This window comes from Anser anser (genome assembly GCF_964211835.1).
Source record: "Anser anser genome assembly, chromosome: 1".
Classification (NCBI taxonomy): Eukaryota; Metazoa; Chordata; class Aves; order Anseriformes; family Anatidae; genus Anser; species Anser anser.
The window spans coordinates 147,349,767-147,375,708 of NC_139720.1; the positions used below are offsets into that span (position 1 = coordinate 147,349,767).

The window sequence follows — 25,942 nt, forward strand, 5'->3', positions numbered from 1 at the left end:
CCAAAAACACAGGAGGTTTTTAAGGAGAGAGAAGATAAAAATCCAACTTGCTGCAAATACAAACCCATAAGCCTCAGAATAATCGTGGAAGAATGGGCATGAATCAGCACCAGAGAGTGATGCTTTAATACTGAAATATTAACGTCATTGCCATTTACTTACATTCATAACGGTATTAACTTGAGAAACGGTTTCATCATCAGTTGGAAACTGGTATATCTGGACATCGTTGCTAACTAATTCACTCATGAGTTTGTTTTTGAACTTCTGCAGTTCTGTTTTCGAAATGCTGTCTGCTTTGCTTATAATTGGTATAATGTTCACCTGTTAATGACACAAATTATATGGAATGTGTAAGACTTCAATTTTGAGATGACAACTTTTATGAATGTAATTGTTCAGTGATAAGCTCTTCAAAACTTTCCTCTCAGTCTAAACTTTCCCATCAATATCTGATGAGTTTCAACAATAACAAGGAAAGCTTCACAAACCATTAAAAAAAAGTATTCATTGGCATCATCTTAACAAAATAATAACATATTATTTAATGTATTTCCTCATAAGTGACTCTGAGAAAAGAAGAAGGAAGGAGAACTCATACAGTGGAGTACTCAAAGAGAAGATCAGCAATGTCTACCTACTACCGAAATGATATTAAGTGATTAAATGATATTAAATGATATTATATCTCTGTTAAAAATATATATTTTTTTTAGTTCATAGTACTGGGGGACGTAGTTTGGGTGTAATATGAAAGCTGACAGTTTAAATGCACACAGAAAAGGAAGCTGAGCGCCAGGCTCTGCCAACCCTTCAGCCTCTTCCCTGGGCTCATTCATTTCAGGTACAACACCCTGTTCATCTCGCCCCTGTCACCCATAGCTCTTACCTTAGTCTCTAATACAGCAGTGAGTTTCACAAGCATCTGCTGAGGGCAGGAATGACTGAGATGGAATGACTGAGTCTTGCCTACGAGTTTTTACAGTAATTATTCAGAATTCAGCATGCAATCCTACTGCTGTAAATTGCCCTATTTGCTAAAATAGTTATGACAGTAACTCAGTATTTTTAAGAATAATTTGGCATCTATTATCTTCCTATCATCACTTCCAAAACACGCACTTTTCCTAACAAGATACAAAGAATTGAAGTCAACGTCCAAAATTCTGATGGAACAATACAAACAATCCTTCCAGATTTCAGAAGATTTGAGAGCTGTGCATAGTCCCTTGATTATAGATTTAAAAAGAAAAAAAAAAGAAGAAACTCCCCCCAGTATACACGAACACATTCTTTTCATTGTTCTGACTATTCTGTCTGAATGGAAATTCCTAAGCATGGAATTTCAAGTCCCAATTCAATATTTTTTTCTGAGACTGTAAGACAGAAAGACTTCAAAAAAAGACTGAACTGTGTCGAGAGGAGAGGGAAAAAGTAACAAACACTAAATCAAACAACCCTCCTAGAAACATAGCCGATTATGCTCAGAAGTGCTTGCAGAGCAGATATGTGTAAGGCCTAGCACGTCAATATTTCAGGAATATTTCAGGAAAACAAATCTTCTGCTCTCCCCCCAACTCTGCACAAAACAAATGGTATTTCAATTTCAGAAAAAAATCTCTCAAAATCAGTATCAATAAAACTAACATTGTTTTTCTTAAACTAGAAGTTTCTCATCCTCACCCATTTTATCTTCATGCCCCTAGGGCTCTTCCCTTCCCAGTTTCTTCTAGTGCAAATACCTTATTTACAATTAAAAAGCTCAATCCAGGTGAGCCAATTCTGAGATTCAATGTTTTTGAAATAAGTCATCTCAATGTCTTAAGCAAAATGTCAGAAAGAAGAAAGCATACCAACAAAGTATGACTTCTAAGACTACCTGATGATAGCCCTTAATTGCACAGCATATGCAGCCCAAGCACATATGCTGTAAAACATCCAAAATCAAAATGCTTTATTTTTAATTTTTGATGACTGAATTAACTTAAGGTTGTATAAACGACCTAATACACCTAAGAGAAACTTAGAGCTCCAACTAAATTAGTCGAGGTATATCGATTTAGGTTTTCCACTGTGTAGCTTTAAAAATGGATGGGAGAGAATCCTTGAACTGAAATTAACCTTGACTCTGTCTTCTCAGCACAAACCACTCACAACTAGGAGAGACTGGCTGGACAAAGTAAAGCAGAGGAAGACTGCTGTGGAGGCAAGTAACAAAAGAAAGAAGGATCACCGCAAACTGATTCCAGCTATCAATATTGATGTTAAATCACACCTGTCATTAAAATTTAAAAGCAGTACTGCTCTGACTTTAGATAAGCAACAGAAATGGTTATTTTTTCTTAATCTGTTAAGAAAGATTTATTTCTGCTTGTAGCACTTAAGGTTTTCTTGATTACTAGTATCTCAGTACTTTCATCCAAGAACAACATTAATTGAAAGCACACACCTGTACTAACAGGAGGCTTAAAGGGTTTTGATTTGGACCACATCCAGATGTGTCCCAAGTGCCAGTGCTCCCTTCTACGCCTGCTGCTCACTTGGACACCAACTGACTCCTTCCAGCTTTCTCCACCGTTACAACTCCCACTGCTAACAAAACTGAATTTTGCTAGAAAGCTATAAGCCATTAATATAAAAATCACTTTAACCCTACATTAAAAAAAAAAAGTCTACATCTGCAACTAAAGCAGCAGTCCTGATCTTCCCCATGCCTGCAGCTGCTCCCTTCCAGGCAGAACTAAAATTAGTGCAGCTGTCCAAGGAGCCAGATACTTTTCAGCTTGATCAGTTCCCTAACCAAGCAAAAATCTTTAGCTTTCAGTTTAAATCAGTTCCTTCATCCAGGGAACTGGCTGCTGAAAGCACTTAAGCATGCACACCGTGAAGAAGTAACTGATGCTACTTCATTCAATAGCAATGCAGACCCCTGTTTAACTAAAATGACCATACAAAGTCACCAGGATAAAGGTTAAATTTTACCCATGCACTTAACTTCCCTGTTTGCTAGAACCAAATTTAGCCTTTTTTGACCACCATACTGTCTGAAATATAAATTATCACTTTTTTTCCCCGTATCAAGAAAATATGCTATTATTCTAAATTAGGATTTCACATAACACCTTACATGAATGTTAAGGCATCTATTGTCCCTTTATGCTACAGAGAATGAATAAAATACTTATACTTGAAATTAGTATTGGTTGGTACCTTGCAGATTCATTTAAGTATATTGGTAGGTGTCTTCAGGTTAAGAGGTACACTTAAGGCTCACATATACAAACAGTAAAAACGGAGTAAAATTACAGCACAAACGAAAAGGCAATAGGAACAGAAAAAACTCTTAAGTTTTCCAATTTCATAACATTTCAACAGTTAATAGATAATTTCTGTCTTCTTCTACCAAATGATATAATACTTCTTAAGATGGCTTAAATATTTAGTTTCATCCAATTCATACAAGCGGGAAGAATTATAAGAATTTTGAAAGCACAAGTAAACACACTAGAAAATACTATTTTAAAGTTTTCCAAATAAATCAAGATGTAAGTTTAAAACATTAATGCAGTGTATTGTAGAAAAAAATGAGGGTGGCAAGGTGCTCTGCTCACGGCACTTGCCTATTCAGTTATATTTAATAAAGCTCTTCACAGTGCTGTAAAGCTTTTTATATGCCAAATTTTCAGCAGCCCCAAAATTCGACAGTGTACTAAAACCAAACTTTATTAGAAAGATTACAGCAGTCATGGATGATACCCTGTCCAATCACTGTAAGATGTTAACAGTTTGGTAAAAGAACAATTAACAAATTTATTTTCTTTTTTAAACCATGCTGTTTCTTTTTTTCAAACTTGTCCTGAAGAGGATGTCTCTCTCTGTCTTTTTGATTTGTAAATAACTAGGTGATGAACCTCAAACTGTCTGCTGAAATAATTGGTTTGGAACTTAAGGTACACCAGTACCAAAAAAACACCCTAAAACCAAACACGCAGATATAGAACTAAGATGTGGTAACACATCTACAAGCTGCAAGATGATTCAAAAAATATGACAAATCCTTACAACTGCTTCAGAAGTCTTACCTTGCTGTCTAGACTTTTCATGGTTAACAAATCTAGAGTTTTTAAGGAATGGCCTGTAGGTGAGATGAAATAGAGGCAGGCATGGATGCGAGTATCATGGTAGCTAAATAAAGAACGTTTAATTTTCAGTTCCTCCTGGAGATAGGCTTCAAATTGGGCATCTATATAATCCACTATTGGCTGGTAGCTGCAAGAAATAAAATAAAATTTAGCAATCAGATATTACTTACTCCTAAACTGAGCAAGGCTAAGAAAGGAATTCATCTTGTATTCTTTTGTGGATTTTCACTTTACAATTCAACAGCATGCCTATATATCTACATAATATATCAGAAAATTAAATGTACCGAGTGATCCTAATTTCTGAGAGACTACTCAAAAATTAATTGTGTGCCTAATATATTACCTATATTCTCTAGCTACTACTAGTGAAAAAAAAGCTATGTAAAGTTACTTTTGCTTATTATCAATCTTACCAAGTGATGTATTATAAACTTCATCAATCAAGCTGTGCAACTGCAGAACTCTTAGGTACAGGAAAGGTACAAGAAACTTTAGACACAATACAAGAAAAGAAAGAACATGCAATTACCAGTACCAAGAAATAGGACTTCCAGTATCTTCTGAAGATGAAGTACTGTACATGAGAGAGCTCTTAATAAACAAAAATTGAAAAGGAGGAATGTGAGAGAAGAATGAAAATCTGATTTGCAATATAAGTACAGTTTAAGTAAACTTTATCCTATTTAAAACATGATTGTAATCTGCTTTCAAAAAGAAAGCGTTGCTGGACATACAAGCAGCATGCCCTCACTTCTGCTGCTACAAAAAGTTTGTAAACCAGAACAAATGTGATCAAAATTCAAAAGTAGTTGTGGTATCCAAAATTAATAAAGAAGGGTTAAAAGGCAGCTTCCTGCAATATAACACACATCAACACCAGTATCTATGCTAGTATCTACTTACATCACATTCATCCAAGTCTCTAGCAGTAGCTATTTTCCTTACCATATCATAGGATAGAGATCTCATGACAATCATAACATGGCTCTCTAACTTTCACCTATAATAACCACTGTTTAGGCACTCATATAGCACAAAGGACTGCTAGAATTCATTACAAATAAGGTGAAAGAAACAAAATTTACTGAGGTGCAGTTCAATATTTTAAAATCTTCAATTCATAAAAGCAGAGACTCAAAAACAAGTTCTGAAAAAAAATAGCATTGTACTTCCATATTTTTTAGTTAAGCTGTTCAACATAAAAACACCTTCAGGATTCCATGTAACGTTCCTTACAGTCTGACGTCTTTAATATGCTCCAATAATTTTTATAAAACACTATAATCTGCATAATGTGCTGTACCTCATAGCCTATTTGGTTGTTTAAATAGTAGCCCTGTAGGCCTTCTCCCTTCCACCCCAAAAGAAATTCTAGTCATTATTGCACGTTTTATTTACACATATTTATAAAATATATCATAAAGAGGGGGCAGAGTTCAGCTGATTTCTCAAACTGTTTCCTAGACAAGAAGAAAAACATGCCTGCTTTGGTGCACAGAGAAAACAGTTAACCAAGTATTTGAATGTACTTAAGAAAAATATTTACTACAAAGGAAGGAGAAAACTCACACTGGAATTGAAGACCAAGACTTCTGCTCACCATGGAAACAAGACAACACTTACCTATCTTCTTTGTTTATCTGGTCACCAAAGCCCACGGTATTTACAACGGTTAGTTTCAAACGAACATTGCTTTCCTGGAGTTCGTATGTCTGGGCTCTAAGTCTTACGTTTGGCTGAAAATGAGTTGACACAGGGTCATCAAAACTGGTGTTAAACAGACTGTCTATTAAGGTCGACTTCCCAGTTCCAGTTTCTCCTAAAGTTAAACAGAAGGGGTGAGGTAGAAATTTTGCACATCAAATGCCTGCTAAGTATATAAAGTGTTATTGCAACAGCTTGACAAATTTATCAAAAAATTGACAACTAATTTCTTTGAACAGAACAGTTGCCTGCATTCCCTCTTTTACAATGAGCACTAAGTATCTTTTGTTAAATTTTTATCCGACAGGCAGAGGATAGGTACTACTTACCTACTGACGAGGAATAAGCAGAATGACCCCGACACTTTAGTTTTTTTAAAAGTGCAAACAAATATCCATCTGAATTCAAAACGCTAAGCAGTTGTGAAACCACAGGGTTGAACACCCAGTTTTTATGAAGACAGGTGAAATACCAGAACAAGCACTTGGTTAAGTACAGAAATATGTCAGTATCACCACCTCGGATTTTAGGACTTCCTGATCTAAAACTCTGTTATGGTAAAAACTGAGTGTAGCCCAGTTTACTCAAAAGAATCCAAGACGCTGCCCATAAATCAGTAAGTGGATGGTTTCTATTTTTAACATTCTGGGTCTTCACATTGTTTATGAAAATACTAACTATAAAAACAAAGGATTGATACAAATGAGCAAAGTTGGGGCAAGGGTGGAATTATAGCTCACGTTTAATATTAAAGAAAAAGCCGAATATTGCAAATGAATTTAAATTTCAGTCGCTTCCTTAGGAGAGAGATAGTTTACAACCAAAACCCTAAAAACTCCATATATTACTTACCAATACAAAGAATGTTGAAGCAGAAGCCCTGCTTGATGGATTTGTTAACCAGCTGATCAGGTAAACTATCAAAACCAACATGACCAGACAAGGATAAGGATCGACAGCCATCATTTTGCTATTAAATAAAATAAAATATTGAAAAATGTATTAGCAAAGTGAGCTGCAAAGCAATTAGTAAGGGCAACAAAAGAACTCTGATAGTAAGCTAGAACTCATTCCTTATAATTTACAAGGAACCAACAAAAGCAAAAGTCCAGGAAAAAAAAAAAAAAAGTAAAATCAGCTTTATCCTGTGACTTGAGAAAATACTCAGACCTACTTCACATGGTGGCTATTTGCACTGTAAAAATGAAGACAATGTTATAGAAACAAACAAACAAACAAACAAACATGAATGAAATAAGGCAGATAAGCCCAGCTAAAAATGTAAATTGAAAGCCATAAACAGAGTAGTAGGTCATAGGTGATTTGCTCTTAGAAATGAAGAAAAAAGCATTTTAAAACGACTTAGTAGGCAGATTTCAAAAAAGGGACCATAATCACAGGAAGGCATATGTTAACTACATTCTGCGTAGCTGGAACGGCAATTATTATTTATATAAAATAATACCTTACCTACACACCAGAACCCTAATATATATTATTAGAAATGTCTAGAGGAGCACAGTCAGTTTAAAATGTTAGAAATCCTGCATCACAACACCAAGGCATTGCCCATACAAAAAGCATGTAAGATTAAAAGGAAGTATCTTGGTTCATACACACGAACTGTGTTTTTAAAGAAACATTCCGTATCAAATATGTAAAAAGCGACAGGTCCATGCCATTCTGTCTCTTCTGTTTCCAATCCACATGCCGTTAGCGGTTCCTGGGAACATGTACATAGCCAACAGCAGAAACATTTTCATTTAATACTTACAAGCCCCCCAGAAGTGCCACCTTTTATAATAGGTATGCATCAAAAGTTTCAAACTTCTTGTTCCTAAAGGATGTGGACATCGCAGTAAATAGTTACCCTCTTGTTTTGCACAGGGCTTCTTGTCTGGGACAACTAAGTGCACTAGCTCTGATTTCAGACCGATATGGTCAGATAACTCCATTTAGACTAATACAATGATGAAAAATATGGGTAAGCAAAGTGTGAGATTTAAAGAGAAAAAAAATAAACATTCATTCAAAGCATGTCTGAACATGAAATTCCACAACGTACTCTACTATAATGAAATTACTATTAAAAGGGGCTGAGAAATGTTGATGACTGCAGCATCTTAATCATTTAAAGACAAGTGTCCAAGACAAGCCAAGAACATACAGAGTGACAGACAGGGAGCAACTACACTTACACAGTCTAACACTCAAATAACCTCTGTCACCACCAAAATAAGCTCTCCTAAAGCAAACCATTAGGTCTCCACACCCAAAGAAAGCACAAGAGGCTCAGCATAACTGTAGAAGGGAGGCCTTTCATCTGCGGTCACTAGCCCAAATCCAAATTCTGCCAGGCTACCCTCAAAATCACTGCCTAATCATTTGTTACTCTCAAAAAAAAAAAAAAAAAAAAAAGCAGGAAAATTTGACTTTCATTCAAGTCCATTTGAATTTCCATGGGCAAACCAACAAAACCCACAACCTTACTGACCATTTCTGAAGGTCATTAGAAATACTGCATCACCCACAATACACGAGGACAGGATTAAAAATTGTGTAGACTGAGAAAACCAGTATTACAGCTGTGCCTGCTGTACTGGCTAGGTGGGAAAACAGATGGCAGGAGTCCTCATAGCCATTGCCTCCATAAATTTCATTTTCAAAAGGAAGAAAGAGATTAATTGCAATCTAGCAATTCTGCACAAATGTATCGTTTTCCGGGAATGAAACTAAAAAATAATTAGTTATTCCACTATTATATTGGTTGTTTATCACAAAATTTGACAAACATTTCTGTGAAACAGAGGACAAAGGGAAATAATAAAGATGCAAAACAAGGTGCCTTCTCTGTGCTGAGCTTAAAAAACTATGGCTGTGTTTATAACAACAATATGGCTGTATCACTATTTAAAAAATCATATCAGAAGTCTAAGATGGTTAATTTATTTGTATTTCCGAGTTCCTCCCTAAGATAATTCTTATGGATATGTATTTCAGTCAGGAAAGTGAGTAACAATTTTTGCAATAGGTAGTGATGCATTTGTCGACATCTTCTGAGCCATCTCAAATTCAGTATTTTAAAAATACCATTTTTTCATCTTTCTTCACTACACGTAAGTTAATTTAATGACACCACACAGGAGTGACAATGAAAACCGTTTTTCTGGAAACGTAAACATACAGAAATATATTGCAAGTACTGTGTCGTTTCAGACGAAACCTTGACACCAGACAGAAAAGCCCTGGTAAGCTGTAAAAGCGGATTACAGCACCCGGAGCTTAGAAGAACTTCCCCGACACAACAGCAGAGTTTTAGACTGTCTCCAGCCCTGGCCTAGGGGAGGGAGGCAAGTCAGCCATGTCATCTTCACTCCGTACACGGGGCAAAGCTGTTAGCTGGGATGATAAAGTAAGGCCGCAAGAACACGAAGCTCATTCACCCCACTTGCAGCACCTTAATGACGAGATCACTCTTCCCACTTCTTTCAGCCAGAGGTAATGACTTGGTAAACCAACAAACCACCGCCAACACCTCCACCCCAAACCTCGCGCATCCCCAGCTCTGTATGGCCTGACAACGAGAACGTCAGCAGGAGAAGGTACATAACCAGCTACGTAACTGCAGGAATTTCAAGCAGGGGAGAGTATTACTTATATCCGTCATGAGAACGTGCTTAAACGTCTTGCTCTAGTGTTCACATTTTAATGAGAAGATTGACAAGCTGAAGGAGGATCAGAAAAGGAAAAGTCACGGTCTATGAAAATCACTTCTGCAGACAGGCGGTAAGAAGTATAGCCTATTTAAGTCGTTCCAAAAAAGTGGGCAGAGTTGACTTGATTATAATGCCTACAATGAGGATATTTCTGGCAGGATGCACACACACAAAAAAATCACTATATTAATAGTAAAATTTGAAGAAAAGCTAGAAACAAAGATTCAGATTCTATTTCTATTTCAAAATGTTTACTTTTTTAGGGATTTTAACTGCTCCTAAAGTGTTCACATACCTGTCCTAAGACAACTGATTTTCCAGTAACCAGTTTCACCAAAAATGTCCCAGTAAAAGCTTTTAATTTAGACTGTTAAACTTCCAAGAAATACTGTGTAGTTCCATTAAGCCAAAGCCTCAGCCACACCGATATAGAAGACTGTATCCTTGCACGGTTATACGTCCCTTCTCCACGTGGCAAACACGACAGCATTAAGGCCTACGGTCCTGATTTGCAGACCTGCCTCCCCCCGAGCTCTTATTAAAAAAATAAATAAATAAATAAAAAACTGGGTCTCGGACTATATATAAGTCTCCTAAATAAGCCTCCTGCAGAACCAGACTCGCAACCCAAGCAAACAATCATCAGCAAAGACCACTGAGAAGCATCCTCTGAAGCTTGAGGGAAAATGGAAGTAGATGCTGGCCAGCCGGGCCCATAACACCACACGGGCGGATGGCACGTGGAGGCAGAAGACAACATCAGCGTGCCCACGGGCACCCCAGACACAGCTCTTTCAGTGCCCCGTGTTCCCCACTACAACAAACAGCTGTGGGCATTCATTAAACTAGGGAATCGCACTACTCCAGTATAATCAACTATTTCCCTAATATCGTTATGTTTAACCCAATAAATATTAATGTCACTACTGCCTCGAAATGGAGGGTTTTTTTTCCTACTCAAAATTATTTTCCATTTTTGGGTGGTCAAAACCTAAAATGTAGATGCATGGTGCACGCATGCATACCGATGATATCTCGCTATTCAGATACATGCATGAAGAAGAGAACTGATGGGATGAGTAGAGGGAACTGAAAGGAAACCTTGGCAAAATAACACAGAAGGAAGGGAACCAAAAACATATGGGAGGCAGAAAAATACAGAAGGAAAAGTCTATGAAGATGCAGAATAAGAAAGGAAATACATTAAAATCATGTAGAATTAACACATTGGCCTATTCTATAAAACAAAAAGCGACACACAGGAATCAAGTATGAAACAACACATTCCAAAAACATTCCATAGGAAATAAAGAAGTAATGGCCAAAAGACGCTTCAATGAAAACTCATTTGACAAATTTAACTCAAAGTTATCAAGTAATTTATTCAATATGACAGAAACTGTAGCCAGTTTTTAGGGATTGGTCCAAAACACCACGAGCTCAGAATTCTTCCAGCAGCTCTTGCAAATGACTTTTTACATGGTATTCTGGTGTACCTACAATTTTCTTTTTCTAACCCACTTCAACACACAAGACAGCTTATGTTGCCTTAAATCATAGGTTGCCACAGTATTTCCTTGATGCACACATATATAATATGTCTGATTCTATATATATGTATGTATATATGGAAATATCTTAGAAGGAACCTTAAAGAAAAAAAAAAGTGACATTTTTGCCCTAAGCTTCTGTCTGAAAAGACTTGAGGCAGTACTGAATCTCCACGAATGCCCTGAAATCCCCCAGGCCAGGTAGAGGAAAAAGTTGTAGCCCCCTCAGCAGAGAACAGGAGGCACAGCGTGCAGGCTGTTACTGGAGAGAACTGCTGGACTGTATTTTAAGGTATTTAGGAACAAACAAGCAAAAACGCAGAAATACCTTGCTCATTTTTCAGTTATGAGGAGGTGATTTCACAGACAGCAACGTATGCATTTGCAAACACCACAAAGGCCTCTCTTCACCAGCACATGATCGAGTAACCTGAAAATCCAGCACATGCCGTACCTGTTCCTCCTTTGCTGGAGGTAAGGAGAAAAACAAAGAAAGCGACCGAAATCTGCCGATGCCCTCTGAGATGACCGCAATAAGGCAAAATACTTAGCACTGACACCGTGACTGCTGTCACTTCTGAAGATTTATGCTGGTCTGGCTGTGCTGGCTCAACTGGGCGTGCTGCAGCTGTAGCACTGGGTTTCTCTCCCGGAGAGCAGCAATTCAGTCTCTGCACAAGAGCCACAGCCCTCGACTGCAGCCACCCTGATGCAGACCTTCCTTGTCCGCATGAGAAAGAAATGCTGGTCCTGGATGTGAGAATGGCAGCTGCTATCTGCAGGCATCTGACTGCAGCGAGGCCTTTTTTTTCGCCTCCTTTTTAATTAGTCAATGGCAAGCATTGTGTGCTGTTGTACGGCAGCAATAGCTGCCAGAACTTTCCCAGAAGTCAAAATTTCAAGAATTGGAAGTACTGAATGCTTGCATCTCAGACTTTGTGTAGCCTGATTGTAAATAGATTTACAGGGTAAGGTCATGCTGCATTCTGCGAGTGACTTTGCATTTCTTTTGTGAAAGGACTGAAAACAAAATCCTTCCCACAATACAGTAAGAAATGCTTTAACAATTACACAGTGTGTGTTAAACTAGAAAATCTTATTTGATGTCACTCTCCGTTACTTATAAATCTAGGACTAAATCACTCGCCTCCATTACAGACCTATCTTACACTTCTGGTTTTAGTTTTCTCTTCTGTGAAGCCTTCCATCTCCATGCGTCCCTCAGCAGATCTAGTGGACCCTCAAGCCCCACTCTCACTCACTTTGGCTGGTTTACCGCCTCTCTCCGCACTCTTCATGCAAACATTAATCAACAAAAACATTTTGTAATGTTTCTTAAACTTCAGCTCTTAGGCTTTTCTTCTTTCCAGTCTCCTGCAAGAGCCAGCCCATGAAGCAGTGACTCTCAATGTCGCTATATATATGTATGCATGGAAGGAGAAAGCTACCATAAAATTAACGCATCGCACTACATCGTACCGCCACTCCAGAGGATTTATCCATGCCTTAAAGACAATATCTGTGAAATGCACCTCTCCAAGCAGGAGCTCGGATGTAAAACAATCTATACTCAACAGCCAAGTCCTGGCCAAGCGGGGGAACATGAACGAAGAAGCCCTTTCATTCCCCTGCTGAAGGTTAGCTGGAGCTCGGTGGATGGCTCTGACAATAGCAGGACTAATAATTCTTTCAGCACCAGGCACAAGGGTAGACCTGGTCCTCGTCCAGCCCCCGCTCCCACGTCGCCCCACACGTTGTGTCGCGGAGAGCCAGGGCGAGAAACCAGCCGGGATGAGAGCTGCTCCAAGGAATGAAAACTTCCAAGGAGCGGGGGCCGTTCTCCATTTCTCCAGCTCCCACACAGGCTGTGCCGCGTACCCGAGGCGCAGCAGCACAGCACCGGGACGAAGCCAAGAACCACCCGAGACAGGTACTTCACCTGCCCACCACCAGAAAACGCAAGACCCGCTGGAAACCACTCTTCCTCCCCTGAACAACCCAAGTGCCCCTGCCCTTAGCGATACCTAGAACCGTTCTGCGCTGTCACCAGGCGTGCAGCACGGCAGCAGGCTCCATGCATAAATAAGCCCGTGTGTCTCGCCCAAAACGGGGACCGATGCTGCAGCCCCTGGAAGCCCCGGGGCCGCCAGCTGTGCCACCACCGAGGTCCTTCAGCCCGCTTCCAGCCCTCTCCCCCCGGCAAATTCCGGCCGCGAAGCGGCGTGTCAGGGCTGCTCCCCCCCGGGCACCGCGGCGGGGACTTACCGGCTGCCGGCCGGCACGGGGGGCGGCCATGGCCGCCGGGGGGGGACGGAGGGAAGGGCGGCGAGGCGAGAGGGAGGGAAGGAGGGAGGCAGAGAAGGAGGGTAACCCCCTGCCGGGGCCGGGGCCGGGGCCGAGGGCGGGCGGCGCCCAACGGGCGGAGCGGCGGCCGGGGGGCGGAGGGGGAGAGCGGGCGGCTCCGTGGGGGAGCCCGCCCCGGTCCCTCCCGGCCGGAGGAGGGGCTCGGGCCGCCGGGGCTCCGCCGCGCCCTCAGCAGCAGCAGCGGGAGGAGAAGGAGAAAGAGGAGAAGGATGGCGGTGGGGCGGCGGTGAGATGGCGGAGCCCGGCGAGCTGCGCCAGGAGGCGGTGGTGCGGTTCCTGCGGGAGCGGGGCGGGCGGGCGCGCAACGCGGAGCTGCTGGAGCATTTCGGCGGCTGGCTCAGCCCCGCCGAGCCCGGCCGCCGCGCCGCCGCCCGGCAGCGCTTCAAGGAGCTGGTCAACGCCGTGGCCACCGTCCGACCGGAGCCCGGCACCGGCGTCAAGTACGTGCACCTCCGCCGCCGCTTCTGCGAGCCGCAGCCCCCCGAGGGCGGCGCCGGGCGGCAGAGCCCGCCGCCCTCCCCGCGGGCAGGCGCCGGGCAGCCGCCGCCGCCTCCTCCTCCTCCTGCCGCTGCTCCTGCACCGGCGAGGGGGGATGAGGGGGAGGAGGAGGAGGCGGCGGGGGGCTCCCCCGGGGCGGCGGGGGGCTCCCCGGGGGGCCGCAGGAGCCTGCGGGAGGCGCCGCGGGGCGGCTCGCCCCAGCTGAAGCGCGGCGCCCTGCCCGCCGCAGCCCGCGGCCGCGACTCGGACAGCGGCTCGGTGGCCTCGTCGTCGGCCGAGGAGGAGGGGAGCGCGGCGGGGTCCGTGGCGCTGGACCCGCTGGAGCACGCGTGGATGCTGTCGGCCTCGGACGGGCGGTGGGAGAGCCTGGAGGGGCTGCTGAGCTGCGAGCCGGCGCTGTGCTGCAAGAGGGACTTCATCACCGGCTTCACGGCGCTGCACTGGGCGGCCAAGCACGGGCGGCAGGAGCTGCTGGCCACCCTGGTCAACTTCGCCCAGAGGCACCGGCTGCCCGTGGACATCAACGCCCGCACCAGCGGCGGGCACACGGCGCTGCACATCGCCGCCATGCACGGCCACACCGAGGTGGTGAAGCTCCTGGTGGGTGCCTACGACGCCGACGTGGACATCCGCGACTACAGCGGGCGCAAGGCCGCGCAGTACCTGCAGCAGGGCACCTCCGGGGACATGCGGAGCCTCGTGGGGGCACTGGACGAGGAGGAAGAGGAGGAGGAGGAAGGGGCTGCCGGCAACGGGAGCGGGCGCTGGAGGCTCTCCAAGGTGTTGCCCTCCAACCTCATGAGCTACCGGCTCTCCCACCACCACCATCACCACAGCGCCGGGGAGGAAGCCGAGGGCACCGACGGGGCAGCGGTGCCAGGCAAGGGCAAGGAGATGACCAGGAAAGCCTCCGGCAGCGGGCGGATGAAGCCCCGGCTTAATAAGATCCGCTTCAGGACTCAGATCATCCACAACACGCCCTCCTTCCGCGGTGACACCGAGGAGGAAGAGCACGAGGAGAAATCCCTGAAAGCGTCGTTCAAGCTCAGGCCGAAGTCCAACGTCTTTGGATAGGGCCGGGGAGCAGGAGGTCGGGGAGGTGGGCGCACGGACCAGCGCGCCCTGGGGTGTAGCGTGGAAGGGGAGGCAGCTGCAGGCGAGGGCTCCTCTGGACTCGTGTGCTCTGCGGAGATGGGTCCCGAGCATCTTGCTTTAACCCTCAGTGCGGCGGGCCGGCAGGGCTCGGGTGGCTGCCAAGGAGGCAGCTGCCTCGACTGGGCCCTCGGTGCTGAAACGAGGGGCAGTCGGGTGCGTTGAGAAACGCTGGGGTGTCTGAAAGCTGTGCTCGTTTCTCTCTAAAGGCAGACTTCTGGATCAGAAACCTGTGTCTGTAAATCTAAGATTAGCGAGTTGACCGGGGGAAAGAAAAATGCAAATGCTCTACTCTTATATTATCAGCTGGTACTATAAACTCTCTACAACTTGCTGTGTAAGAACACCACCTCAGTAATACGCAAGTATATTTTAAGTTTCTTTTTAACAGCAATACCACCTGGCACAGCACAGACTTGGATACCTGAAGTGAGACCGTAGATACGTTTCCTGTCAGAATCCAAGTTTCAGTCCAGCAAAGACCTGAGCCTGTGTTAACTTTGTGCGCTGAGAATTGCCTGATTTAACATTGTGAATATCAAAGGAAAAAAAAAAAATTACACTGCAAGCAATGAACAAAGTTAACCATGTGCTGAGGTCTCTGCTGCCTGAGGTACTACTGAACTTGCTCATCACTGTTGTAATACTGATAGAAAATAACATGAGTGAAGAGTTTTTTATATAGTTGGTATCTCATGTTTTGTCTTAGGCAAAGCAGTTTTGTTTTAATCACTGTGAATTCTCAAGTGCCAGACCTAGCGCAGTTCCGTTTATTCAGTCTGGTCAAGTCTTGTTAATGTTTGTGTAACTGACTGCATTTAAAATCAGAAAGTTGTGTTGTATGTGTTACATGTGAAACTCATTTTCTGTTAGAAAAGAGCACAGACACCATTGCATGCAATCTTCCTGAAGCTGATGTGGTCCCGTAATGTAATAGGTACAGGTCTGTGTTTGCTAGAAACTTAGGTGCCAATCCCTTCAACTTACTTTGTGGAAAAATAGAAGGTAGGGAGAAAAAGGGGGAGAAGGGGTATAAGGTGAATAACCAGAACTCTGAAGCTTTATCCCCACTTATAATGCTCATTAAAAGCCAAATAATGACATATTTTAGTTAAGTGGCAGCAATGGTGTTTGAGTTCTTTTAAACTTGCATTTCTAGAGAAGTAATAACTAAGGCTTTGAACATCGTGTCTGTCTGCTAAAGCTTTCCGAAACCTTGAATTTTGTTTCTCTGCTTTAAAGGTAGCAATTCCAGTGAAATCTAGGAGGCGCTCCTTAAGAATGAGGTATTGAGCTGACCCTGAATCCTGAATGCTGCTCAAGGTAGAAGTCACCTGTGCTTAGATGTTAAGGTACTGCCAATTTCAAGGCAACGCTTGTCAGAGCATGTTTCAGGTTGGCTTCCTCAGAATGTTTGTGCGTGTCTGTCAGGTAAGGAATGGAAAGTAGGTAGACTTTGACTTGTTACAGTCCAAATCTGAGACACTGATTAAGTGCGTGCCACAACCTCTAGAACACTTCACAGGGAAACTGCTGCTGGGAGTTGTGCACTTTGAAGGTAACAGCTGTCTGTAGCTGTTGCTGGTGGTTTACTTTATTTTAGAGACAGAGGAAGGGAGTGGTAGCAATTCATCAGTTTCAGGCTTCCCATGTACATGGATTACCAGTATCTGCACTTTGTGTCAAAACCTAATACATGACAGTATTTGATAGGCATGCAAGCAACACTTAACTGTTTCTGGGAAAAGTTACATGGAACAAAAACTGAATCTGGAGAGGTGCTGGTCATTACTTTCATGCAAAAAGACTAAAAATTATACAGAGGTTCAGCTTTAGTTTATAAATTATAGCTATAATATAGATTTCATGTGCCTTCATTTTAGGTTGGTTGCTACAAATATGATGGATATAGTCAGTTTTGCAAAGCACTTGGTCTTTATATCTGTGGGACAGGACCAAAAATTTTTCCGCAGCCCTTCCTGTTTAAGCTGTCAACTCATAGAACAATTGGGTGTCTGAAAGGGGAAAAAAAAGTCATAGGTATTATTCTTCAGAGCTAATTCTTCTGTAACAGAGAGGAGAATTAAACACTTAAATTTTAAACTTCTTTCACTACAGAAGATAAATAGCTTTTTAGGCTTCTGCAAAAAGGTTTTCAATTGGACATGAGTCCTCTTCAACGTGGCGTCTCTGAATTGAGCACATTCCATTCAACTACTTCCAAATCTTATTAAGGTAACTTTCTGCTTTTAGAGTTTATAATCCTTTCATGTGAACTGTTGGTTCAAGTGTTTATCTCTTCATATGCAAATAGCAAAGAATTGCACAGAATTACTGAGACTTAGATAGCTGTTGGGGTTTGGGGAAATGAGTCGAGGACTTCCACGCCTTGGGATTTGGAATATAAAACCCTTTGGATTTTAAAAGACTACCTGGAACGTAGTTTTATCTTGCGTAATACAGTAGAACTTGGTAATTACTAAGAGAATTTGGCAAATGGTAAAAAGACACATCATTGTAACTCATTGTTTGAACTGTCAAAGTGAAACTGTTGGTCCACTCATATGGTCTCATCAGTTAGTGAGACTTCACTTTAATGGTCCAAAGGTCTTCGCAAGGTGGGGTGCGATGACACCAAGTCCAAACCCTAAAAAAAATGGTACTGTTGGTGTTAGAGATATTTTTGACAAATGGCTGTATAACCACTAGTGTATATTTGCGCTATGGGACTAAAGCACTTTGATTTCACATTATGACTTGTCACATTCCACACAGTTACTTTTTATAACATGAGCTAAAACTGAAGTTTTCGTTTGGAGATAGGAAAGACTTGATGCCCCGTTTAAGAATATAGGTATAGGTCTAAAGGTACTCTTTAGTCAAATATTTTTGGATACACTGCCTAGAAAGATGTGAATTTGAAATAAAGTTGTATGGTACAGAAAACTGGAGCACTTACTGGTGTCTTTTTAATAGTACACTTGAAGTTCCTGAATGTGTTTGTTTACTTTCTGTGATAGTGTGTAAGGCAGCAAGACTGTAATGTAAACAGTTGATATCTTTTATTGTATCTTACGCTTGAAATATTTTAGAGGCCTGGAAGCCCGTCAGTTTTTATTAATACAGCTTTTTATGGGTGTCTTTCTCAATGGTTATGAGTTAAGAATCTGTAAATTTTAGTTTTACTGAAATAAAAAGAGCCCATGAATTGTTCATGCTTGGATCTGCTTTTGTATGCTACGTACTTAGGGGCTGCTTGCATGTTGGCTGGTAAAGATATGCATTGTTTTGGATTTTCTTCTATCATAAAGATGTCTGATATTGGCTAACACTACAGAAAGAAGAAGACAGGAAAAAGATAGTGGAGTTGCCTGAAAGGCAGTAATGTTTCTCCTTAGCAGTTGCTCTCCTATAATTCCTGTCAAAGTAAATGAAGACACAACAGGGTTTCTGTAGAGAAGTATGTCTAAATAAGGGCCTGGGAGAGTGGCGTTGCTTGACTTAAAATAGCGCCCTGACCTTATTTCTGTGCAATTAAAAATCTCTGACTCTGAGAAGACTTAATACTAGTTTTTGCCACTATGTAAAGGTCAATACCTGATTAAAAAAGGTTTAGGATTAAGGCTTTTTGTAATGTCTGAACTACAACCAGCAGCTTCTCTGTAGGGAAGTATCACTGCAGTGCTGTACGGATTTTGGTATACCTAAATATCCTTTGAACTTGCTGCCTTATTAAAACGTATTTTAAGACTGGTGGACCTCATGCTGCCAGTAAATCCTTTGAGAGCCGTCCAAATGTATGGTCAGACTGAAAAAAGGCTCCGCTGTTGCTGAGGATTATAGGTTGATGAGGATGCGAGCAGCTCCAAGCCGGGCAACCCCAGATCAGTGGTATGGAGACAAGAGTGAGAGGAGGACGGAGGGGAAGTGTTCTCGGGAGCTCAGGGGAGAATGGGGGCATGCGGGAAGCAGCCGAGGTTGTGGGGACAGAGCGAGGACGTGAGCTTTGCTGGTCATGCAATGGCTTGACTAGTTGGTCAGAAAGCTCTCTAATAAACATATATCCCTTCTGTTACAGAGTAATGCTTGGGAGAGACGACTTGCTGAGAGCTCAAATGTAAATTAATGTCTCATGTTAAGTATTTTTGTTGGTCCTCTTACTGTTATTTCCTAGCGTAGCTAGTACTGTTTGCAAGAAGTACAAACAACTCTTCTGTCAAGCGTAGCTACAGCTGTTGAGTCTCTGTACATCAGATTGGTCCCACTTTAGATTTCTCACTGGGGGAGAAGCCCTTCAGTACTGCATTGTTATCTTCCTTTTCCATTGAGTAGAAAGGAAGAGTAAGGGGCCTGCAGTCCTGGCTTACTGTGCCTCGAGTGGCCCAAGCTATATGGAATGCATGAGCCTGAAGACATTAGAACAAACTTTGGAGACTTCATCCAGAAAAAAAAGAAGTTTGGTTATGCATTTTGGTGCTTGGTTGGTTGGTTGTTTTTTCCCTCAAGTTGAGGGGGGGAAAAAGTATATATTGCTATTTTTTTTATGTCCCTGAGTGTTAAGTGGGGGAGGAAGAAGTCATAGATTAATATTAGGGTTTGGGAGAGCTGCTAGCTGTTCAATTTGGGTTAAATTATTAACAGTTTGGGGAGGAAACTGGAACATGACTTTGCATTTTCGGAGTTGTTACAGTGAAACATCTTATCTTCTCCTTTTGCAGCTGTTCCAGAATTTATCTTGTATCACTCTTCAGTTTAGCCAAAATCAGTGCTGATGTGTCCTAATTATGCACATTACTGGAAAAACTGAGCCAAGCTACCAGGTTTTGTTTGTTTTTAATACAACTTTTGTCTATTTTAACAAAACTTTGTTTCATTAAAAGGCATTTTATGAACCTATAGTAACAATGTCAAGCAGCAGCGCTAGTCAACAAACCTGGGTCTCTGCATGTATCTGCGTCAATGGCGGTAAATCATTGAGGCTGTTGCTGTCAGTCCAAAGCAGACAGCCTATAGTATGCACACTTACAAAGTCTTGTCCATGAAAAGTAAGTTTGGAAACTTACCGTAATAATTCAGTTGGCTGGGTTGTTTCTAGACCTGGTCTTACATGTAGATGAAAGACTGGGAATTTCCTCGGTAGTTTTCCCCTGGAGCTAGAGGCCTTTCACTTTTGCTAGGTGTCTCTTGAGCTCTACCGGTTACTTCACTCTGTAATTCCCCAGAGCACCTGAGAAATTGGTGGTAGAGTGGGCAGGAGCAGTGGATTCCTCTTCTTGAAGCTGGAGGGATGGTTGTTCTTGGGTGGAGGTTTTTTGGGATGTGGGTTTTGTTTTGGTTTGTGGCTTTTATTTGTTTTCTTTTAGGAAAGAGATAAAGGATATCAGCAGTATTTGTTGGGGCACAGAGATCCCGTGAGACAGTTCATATTAAGGACGTGCTGTCCATGTTGTTACTTTGATTGCAGAACAACAAAACGAATGATGTAGGTTAAAAAGATGTCTTCTGTTCGCTGAACATAAACTTGTTTGAAATAATAAAACCTCAAAATTCCAGAAAATATGTTTGTAACACTTGAATAAATAACAGCATTTATATTTTCTATTTATTTGCCTTTTTACCTATCACATACCATGTTACCACAGGTACATCTTACAGAAGTAACTGTGTTAACTTGGGAGCTTATAATTAAAGGGTTGCAGCAAAGTCCTGCTGGTTCAGCTGCCTCCTATAGCAGGACCGTTAGCTACCATTCTCACACTTCTGCCTCTTGAAGTTTCCCTTTCCGTCGCAGATGGGCTGGGTGGAACAGACTGCAGGCATCGCAGCTGCACGACGTGGGTTGTGGCAGTGGCGAATTTCAAGGCTTCTGAAGCTGCTAGAAGTACTTCCCTTGACAGGGATGGAAGCAGAGATGCTACATCACGTCATCTGCCTCTGACATTTACACAGGTATTACACTTGCATGTGAACAAATGGCTGGAAATGGATGTATTAGGCTTTTCTTTTTTAACCTGGGATTTTCTCACCTCCTAAAGGCTGCTCCAAGTTCCCGCAGCCATCTCACAGGATATCCACTGACAATACAATTAGCCGTGTTAAAACTAGTATATTTTATGATGGGTCCTAAAGTGGGAGTTCTGCTTAGCCTGAGTGCCCACCCCATCCTCCTGTGCAGACAGGATACCTTTTGATAGCTGTCTAGATGAATTCAAATTTTGGAAAGCTTTGCCTCAACTCCTGTTAAAAATAGAAGACTGTGACTTTAAAGATGACTCATCATTCTGAAAGTTCACTTCCCTACACACCCTTCAAACCGAACGCCTGAGGTAAAGAAGGGGAAAAAAAAAGTAACGCGTTTCAAGCATGCCAGCACACACAGTGACTAAGCAGTACAGGGCAACAGCTTCGTTTTTAATCCCTGAATGATTTTAGTGTTCCCCATTCCACAATAGCATTCTTCAGGGGTCCTTTTCCTGTGCCAGGTTTAGATGCCACTGACCTCTATAGGAAGCACCCCTGGCTTTCATGGGTCAGTAATGATGAATTACCTACTCAGAAAATAGGGCTGTTATATTTTTAAAGTATATCGCCTTCCCTTGGCTGAAACAAGTGGCAGGAAGACTTTGGAGATGGGATTTCTTTTTTTCCCCAGTGATCTTTTTAAAAAGGAATTGATACCATAAGGCATGGAGTTGTTAATGTCACCATGACTTTTTATGGTCCTTTATGGCCTTGTGAACATCTCACCTACTCTCTTGATTTGAGGTGGAGTGAAAAGACAAGGAAGTGATGCTAAGGGAGTGGAATCTGATTGACTGGGAGCAGAGGAAGCGTATTAGGCTGTCAAAACTTCTGTTGATAACATTGCTACTACTGGTTCTAGAGTAGTATTGCCAAATCACAACTGGTATCTCACAATAACAGGTACTGTCCAAACACAAGAGAAGATAGGGCTCCTGACCCTAGAATCTCGGTAGCCTACTCAAACAAGGATCAAATATGCAAAATAGATCAAATATCTATATATACATACAAAAAAAGAAAAGCCATACCACTTTTGGCTAGATGTTTTGCTGCTTTTCCCCTCACGCCTTACTATGACTCTCCTGGGAGCCAGTCAGTCAACCCTTTAACAAATCTTCTAGCACATTTGGAATTAATGAAATTTCAGATAGCATGAAGGGGATGTCATTAGCCTAAATCTCCAAACGAACATTCTTAAAACCTAATTTAAACAACACAGCTGAATTCAGCCTAAACTGGTTTAATATTTGAAGGAAGGAACTTAAGCCCAGTTTGGTCAAAGAATATACGTGAAAATCAACAGTGCATTTTCAGAGTATGACTGCAAGACTGGTGACAAGTCCTTCACTGACAGCTTGCACTTAGATCCCAGGCTTGACACTTAACTGCCCCAGTAATGAGTGCTATGGAAAAGTCTATTTTGTGTGTACCTACACTAGCATTTACAAAACAATTCAGGGAAAAAAAATACAGGTGTTGAAAACTTGACATCATGTTTCTTCTAGAAAGGATGAGGAAAATAAAGGAGATGCTGTTTGAATTTGCTCCTGTTTCCAAAATAGGAGAAGTAGGAACGGTAAATGATCTGTCAGTCCCCATTTTTCCCTTCTACAATGAGCTTCTAGAAAGCACACCCTGAAAGTTCCTCATTAACTTTGTTGTTATCGTTAATAGCGTGTATGTTCACATCTGATGGGGCTTTTATAACAACTCACCATAATTGTTTGGGTCACCTGTCAGTTTTGCTTATGCTTGGATACATTTACCTATCATTTTCATTTTCATTCAGTTTTTCTGTTGGCGCTGTACCTCATCGCCAGCATGGAACTAGGATGGCATTAAAAGTGCTTCAAAATTACAGTGAAGAAAGGGGTACTGGCAATTTTGAGAAAGGGGGGAATGAATACCTGTGTTTCAGGCTAGTTAGGAGGTCTCAGGAGGCACACAAAAGTTTCCACCCAGTGGTCTACCTGTACAAACAGAAATGAAGACACTGAGATCAGCTCATTGTTTCACACCCTCCTAGTATTTTTGATTTCATGAAGATCCCGTAGTTGCTGTGGGATCATCGCAAGGATCCCTTGACAAGCCACAAGGGAAAAGGAAGAGATGCTGAGATGGAGCAGCACTGCAGCAAGAAAGGCTCAGGCACCTGTGTTCTGCCACCAACACTGCCACTGCAAGTGATGCAGGACAGAAGAAGCTTTTGGCCTAGTCTGGTGATAGCTCATTATGTTTTTCCTCATCTGTTTTCTATGTGTTATAGAACAGTAGTCATGGCCACAGGGTAGGGATGTTGGATGTTTTGACTTTTGCTTTACTTACACTCACTCACTATTGAAATTTAGTCCAATTTTGTAGCATAATTTCAACCACATATCACCCAAGGATCTCACTAGCCTTGCTGCTTTTTGATTTGGGTAATGTGAGAAGGAAAGTGCCAACTGCTCTGGTATCCTTGGGTTCCTATGTTTCATCATAACATCAGTGTTACCCTACCGATACCCAGCATCTCCAGATTCTCCACAGGCACTACTGAATTGCTTTCACTTCACACTTAAGGATGTGAAATACTGCAGTAAAATATATCCCACTGAATGTTATAAGCCTGAGGAAATGAGAGGCACACAAGCGTGCAGGTTGTCTCAGTTAACACAGGAAGGGTGTGAACAACTAGGAAATGTAACTTGTACTGTACTTAGAAAAGAAGTAAGCTGTTGAATCAAATTCTCATTAGATATTCAATCCTAGAATCTTATATACGGAGTTCACATGGGATTCAAATGTTTGCTAATTTTAGCGTTTTTGAGTAACATCTTTAAATAGTCTCGGTTTCTTCACTCCCGTGAATCACTTCGCATTTGCTACAGTCGTCTCCTGCCTTCCCCCCCTCCACCCTGTGGCTTACGATGACAATGTGGCAATTCATGAATGAGTGGGTGACATTAAATGTCGCTGTTCATCCTAGCCAGTATTGATGTAAAAGGTCTATTTGTGTTTGCTGGCTAAATCCTGCCTCTAACAGAAGGGATTTATTAGTTCTGTTGTTAGAATAATTGTTTCTTTAATGACACAGTGATGATATATCTGATTGTGCACAGAAGCAGAAAAGACAGCTGATGGAATTACAGTGCAAATTACAAATTGCAGCTTCACAGGGAGATAATAGTAAATTTTGGGGTTTTTCTGGCTGAGAATTGCCCTGTATTACTCTAATTTATATATTTTGCTTCTAGTTCACATCCAGAGCTATGATTAATTAGAACTTCCTTATGATTAACCTTAGCCACATTTTCTTTGTGTCAAGTGCAGGAATACATTTGCTGTTGGCACGCGTTTGCTAACTCATATTTTATTAGCAGCAGCATTACCAACCTGATTGGGCAGGATCTATGCAACTAATACAGTTATCAAGAAGGTAAATGCCTCTATCGGATACTCTTTTTAATCATTTTATAGTGAAAGGAGGAAATAGAGACTTTTGAGAATAAGTTATTTTAACCCAACATTAATTTTTAAGGTAATTACTCAATAGAGCACCAGAGTTCTCCATCATTTGCATCATTTACACACCACAAACTACGTTGCTTCAAATTATGACGTAGCAGATCAGTTCCTAGTCCACAAATTAAAGAATAGCTTCAAGAAAGCACTCAGTAATCAATCCATTTCTTGCATTATGTTCTGATAGCTGCAAATTGAGCCAGACGTAACTTCAGAAGAGCCATATGAACTTATGAGCACCGTACCCCTGTGTGAGTAACCAGCTGCTTCCCCGCAGACTGCTGCAGAGCACCCCATGCCTCCAGGCTTAAGAGCCGCTATCAAAGAATTGAAAGTACCCTAGCTGATGTGGAAACATGAAAATACTCACGAAGGAAGTTTGATGTTTTGGGACCCCAGCCATCCAAAAAGCTCTAAAGGAGAAAACAGCACCTGTGGGTGGTTTTATATGAAATTTTTGGCTGATGCTGTGGTTCGATGCACCTGTGCAGGCCCACCTGGGCCTACACAGGAAAGACACCGATTGCACTTGTCCCATACCCACCCTACTCCCAAATGCATGCTCACACAGCCTCTGATACAGGATCATCTGCTTGTGCAGGGTGAGGCCCTTTAGCCTGCCAACCCCACTGGAAGCCAAGCCTCCACTGCAAATAAAAAATAATTTGAAATAAATCCGGGTCAGAACGAGGACTTCGGTGCTTGGGCAGTTTAGCTCCACCTCAGGGCCTAGAGCAGCCAGGCAGGGATGTTATCAAAGTACCTTTTGACTTGGATGGTGGGAAATGAATAGATACCAAAAGACACAAAGGGCACAGGTTTCTTACTTGTTCTCTCCAAAATGTATTGTGAAGACCATGTGTGAAGATATGGAGTCTTTTATTTTGGGGGGAACAGGGCAGTGGGTTCTATATGGCTAGACAGAAGTCACTCTCTGTTTCTATTTGTGCAGTCATTCTCATCAGATCTCTTTTCAAATCTGCTCATCTTTCCTCTTCTCCTAGGAACTCTACAGATTTGTTCATTCACCTCATTTTGGGGTGTAATTTGGTCAGTGGGAAACGATAGCGAGAAAGGAACACTGACCGAAAAACAGAAAAGATGACTGAGCAGAAATCAGACTCCTCCACAGTTTTTAGTCCAAGTGTTACGTCAAGCTCCAGTTCTCCCAAGAGGGATTGTCAAAGAATGGGAACCTGAGGCTCTGAATCCGTGGAGCTAACCTCCACACGTGAGATTTAAAAGAAACAATGGGCAGAAAGAAAACAGTGAAAATGTGAGTTGA

At 42.2% G+C, this 25,942-nt stretch overlaps 2 protein-coding genes across 6 annotated transcripts in view; one reads left to right on the forward strand and one right to left on the reverse strand.

Moving 5' to 3' along the window:
* The window catches only part of SEPTIN10 (septin 10), a 29,475-nt gene extending 15,936 nt beyond the window's left edge, over window positions 1-13,539 (reverse strand). For 3 of the 5 annotated variants that reach the window (XM_083814726.1, XM_083814724.1, XM_083814723.1), the window contains exons 1-5: window positions 13,381-13,539; window positions 6,702-6,819; window positions 5,769-5,964; window positions 4,083-4,269; window positions 163-324 (exon numbers count right to left, since the gene is read on the reverse strand). In XM_083814726.1, the coding sequence (XP_083670852.1) occupies window positions 163-324; window positions 4,083-4,269; window positions 5,769-5,964; window positions 6,702-6,819; window positions 13,381-13,410 (693 nt within the window). In that variant the 5' untranslated portion in view covers window positions 13,411-13,539. Of the gene's footprint in view, window positions 1-162; window positions 325-4,082; window positions 4,270-4,680; window positions 5,733-5,768; window positions 5,965-6,701; window positions 6,820-11,443; window positions 11,575-13,380 lie in introns of those variants that run through there. The other 2 variants (XM_083814725.1, XM_083814727.1) reach the window with 2 other exon arrangements.
* Window positions 13,540-13,586: 47 nt separating this feature from the next.
* Window positions 13,587-18,342, forward strand: SOWAHC (sosondowah ankyrin repeat domain family member C). The gene has a single exon (XM_083814774.1). The coding sequence runs from the start codon at window positions 13,711-13,713 to the stop codon at window positions 15,049-15,051; it is 1,341 nt and encodes a 446-aa protein (XP_083670900.1). The 5' UTR covers window positions 13,587-13,710; the 3' UTR covers window positions 15,052-18,342.
* The last annotated feature ends 7,600 nt before the right edge of the window (window positions 18,343-25,942 follow it).